Source organism: Galeopterus variegatus, unplaced genomic scaffold (assembly GCF_000696425.1).
Source record: "Galeopterus variegatus unplaced genomic scaffold, G_variegatus-3.0.2 Scaffold10172, whole genome shotgun sequence".
NCBI classification, from domain to species: domain Eukaryota; kingdom Metazoa; phylum Chordata; class Mammalia; order Dermoptera; family Cynocephalidae; genus Galeopterus; species Galeopterus variegatus.
In genome coordinates, this window is record NW_007736283.1 from 17,659 (window position 1) to 21,232 (window position 3,574).

Consider the following 3,574-nt stretch of genomic DNA (forward strand, 5'->3'; position numbering starts at 1 on the left):
GCTCTGCGGTCTGACAGATGTCATTAACTTGAGTGACTTGGCCACATCAATGAGCTTCTCCAAGGCTCAGTGCTTCTCTTGTAAAATGGGATAAAGTTGCCAGGACCTCGTAAGGCTGTTCTCGTTTTGTTTTGTTTTGTTTTGTTTTTTGGCGGCTGACCAGTATAGGAATCCAAACCCTTGACCTTGGTGTTTAACTGTTCTCCATTATTGACATCATTTTGCTCTCAGTTAACTTTTTGAGTTCACAACAGGCTAGCCTTCCCAGGGTTCTGGTGAAGTGAGGAGAATCCCACCAGGAAATTGTTAATAAGTCTAATGAAAAAGTGACCCGCCAAGGATGGGCCCATTCACACAGCTTTGGCCGCGTGTGTTAAACTCTCGGGAATAGAGATATTGCCCTTTCCTTTGTATTGTTTAAAACCAGTACAGTTGGTCCTCCCTGTGTGTTTTTCTTAACTCATTTGCAAGGTCTGTCCCAAGAAGGGACACACGGGCAGCCCTGCCACACACCCCACCCCCACCCTTGGAGGCGTCTCAGAACCAGGCCAAGGTTTAGGCAGATTAGTGAGGTCCTAATCTGGCTTCCTAAAGATTCCTATTTTAGGGAGAGGAGCCAGCCAGCAGGCTCAGGGACACAGCACACAGGGTCCCTCCACGCTGTCCCCAGCACCCATCCGAGGCAACCATGGCCTCCCTGTTCTCTGGCCGTGTCCTGATTCGCAACAACAGCGACCAGGACGAGCTGGACACAGAGGCCGAGCTCAGCCGCAGGCTGGAGAACCGGCTGGTGCTGCTGTTCTTTGGTGCTGCGGCTTGTCCACAGTGCCAGGCCTTCGTGCCCGTCCTTAAGGATTTCTTTGTGCGTCTCACAGACGAATTTTATGTGCTGCGGGCGGCCCAGCTGGCGCTGGTGTATGTGTCCCAGGACTCCACAGAGGAGCAGCAGGACCTGTTCCTCAGGGACATGCCCGAGAAATGGCTCTTCCTGCCCTTCGAAGATGATCTGAGGAGGTGAGGTGGGGTGGGGAGGTCAGGGAGGACTTCCTGGAGGAAGGGGCATCTCCACTGAACATGAAGCATTTGTTGATGGATTTGTCCATTCCATCTGGGGTGAAATGAGCAGCCCCCACGTGCCAGTCTGTGTACCAGGAACTAGGGGTACAGAGAGGGGACACACATCCGCTTCCATCCCCCCTCCAGGAAGTTTACAGCCTGGTGAGGGAGACAGATGTGAAATGAAGACTCAAATAAATACATAATAACAAATTGCACTAGTGCTCAGAGGACAAGAGTCCAACAAGTAGGAATATAGCAGGGAAACTGCTGAGATTCAGGGGTCAATAAGTAGCTTTAAAGAGACACTCCAAGGAGAATGGAGATAGGAGGGTGAAGACTGAGGAAAGAGAAGGGTTTCCAGGCAGAGGGCACAGCACAGACAAAGACAGTTCAGGGAAACTAAGAATTCTGGGCACCACGTGGAGCAGAGCCACCTGAACGGGTGCGAACATGAGTCTCAGAGTACTAGGGAGCCATAGAGGATATTAGAGCTGAGGGAGAGAGGTAGCTGGAGTCAAGCTTTACAAGGAGATACCCCAAAACAGTATTACAATTTGTGGCTATTTTAGAACATTCCCCTTTTCTGCAGTAAGACCCACTTTCTTTCTTTTTTAACTCCTACTTTTTATCACAAAAACATTTCAAACATAGCAAAAAATTGAAAGAAGCAGACAATGAAATCCAAAGCAATTGTTCACATTATTGCCATATTTGATTTGTCTACATGAGTGTGTAGTTTGGGCTGAACCATCTGAAGGCGATTTGCAGACTCCGTGACATTTTACCGATTTCATGCATTTTGTTACACGACAAGGTGGAAGTTGCTGGTCATGGAGACCTTCATTCTCCACCTAACATTATCATAATTTGGACAGTGCTTACACCCACAGCTCTCTGCAGCTGAGGGGGTCCCTCCACCAAACTGGCAAGAAACGGCAGCAACAAGGGCATTGCAGACAATCACTGACCTTGTTTGAGGCAGGGCTCTCTCAACATTCACCCAGGATAGTATCTTATCTGGACAGTCTCCACCCCACTACTCCTGTGTAGAGTTGCCAGATGAAATACAGGATGCCCAGCTAAATTCAAATTCGGATACCAACAAATAATTTTTTAGTATTAAGTATATTCCAAATATCGCACGGGACACGCAAATAAAAAGTTATTTGTTGTTTATCTGAAATTCAAATGTAACAGGGTATCCTGTATTTGTAACTGCTGTATCTGGCAACCTACTCCTGTGGGATTTTACAAGTGCCATGTATTCTCCATGTACCAGCCTGGGAAAGGGCCACCCAAGAACCCAGTGAGCTGAAATTAAACACCATGGGTGATGAGCCCAGTCTGGCAGCCCCCTGTACTCCTCGATGAGTGTGGGAGTGTGTGTGTTTGTGGCCTAAAAGGGGGGTATGGTTTCTGGTCTCCTGGGGATACAGACAGCTCCTCAGTGGCCTCCCCTAACACTAAGAACAAAATTGAAAGTCTGTACCATGACCCTCCACAGCTGTACCCCAATCACCTTCCAGACTCAGGGCCTTTGCTCATGCTGTGCCCTCTACCTGGGACACCCTTCCACCCAGTTCTCCTCCTCCTCATCCCACAGATCTCACCTCAAACGTCACCTAGTTGGGGCTGGCCTGCTAGCTCAGTTGGTCAGAGAGGGTTCGGATCCCTGTACCGGTCAGCCACCAGAAAACAAAACAAAAAGGTCACCTAGCTGGAGAGGCCCTCTCTGACCAGCAGCCATTTACCCAGCTTAATATTTCTTCACAGCATTTATCAGTATTCATTCATTCATTCTGTCATCCCGCACACATTTCCTGAGCACTTACTCGGTGCCCCGCCCTGTTCCAGGCACTGGGGACACCAGTGAATAGACACTGAAACCTGAGTCCTTGTGGGTCTACGATTCTGTCGTGGGAGAAAATGATAAGCAGGAGAAATAAATTATACAGAATGTTGGTTGCTGAAAGTTACCAGGGAGAGAAACCTTGCACAGAAGGGGGAAAGGGAAGGGTTTTGGTTGGAGGTCTGCAGATATCGGGAGAATGCTCCAGGCCAGGGCACAGCCAGTACAAAGACCCCAGGGCAGGAGTGTGTCGGGAATGTTGGAGACACAGCCTGGAGGCCAAGGGGCCCGGGTCCCTCCAGGCCCTTGCATGTCCCCAGTGCCCAGCATGGGGCAGTGCATAACAGAAGGTGCTTAGTAAGTACTGGGAGGAGGGTTGTACTCGGTAAGTACTCGGCTCCGAGTCACGGACGGGGGTCGGACCGGCCTGACCCGCCCGCCCCGCAGGGACCTGGGGCGCCAGTTCTCGGTGCAGCACCTGCCGGCGGTCGTGGTGCTCAAGCCGGGCGGGGACGTGCTCACGAGGGACGCGGTCGCGGAGATCCAGCGCCTGGGCCCCGCCTGCTTCACCAACTGGCAGGAGGCAGCTGAGCTGCTGGACCGCAGCTTCCTGCAGCCGGAGGACCTGGACGACCCGGCGCCCCGGAGCCTCACGGAGCCGCTGCG

At 51.3% G+C, this 3,574-nt stretch overlaps 1 protein-coding gene across 1 annotated transcript in view; it reads left to right on the top strand.

Annotated features, from left to right (window-relative positions):
• The first annotated feature begins 661 nt into the window (after nucleotides 1-661).
• The window catches only part of NXNL1 (nucleoredoxin-like 1), a 6,725-nt gene continuing 3,812 nt past the window's right edge, over nucleotides 662-3,574 (top strand). The window contains exons 1-2 of the mRNA XM_008594117.1: nucleotides 662-1,014; nucleotides 3,356-3,571. Coding sequence (XP_008592339.1) covers nucleotides 689-1,014; nucleotides 3,356-3,571 — 542 coding nt within the window. The 5' untranslated portion in view covers nucleotides 662-688. The remainder of the gene's footprint in view (nucleotides 1,015-3,355; nucleotides 3,572-3,574) is intronic.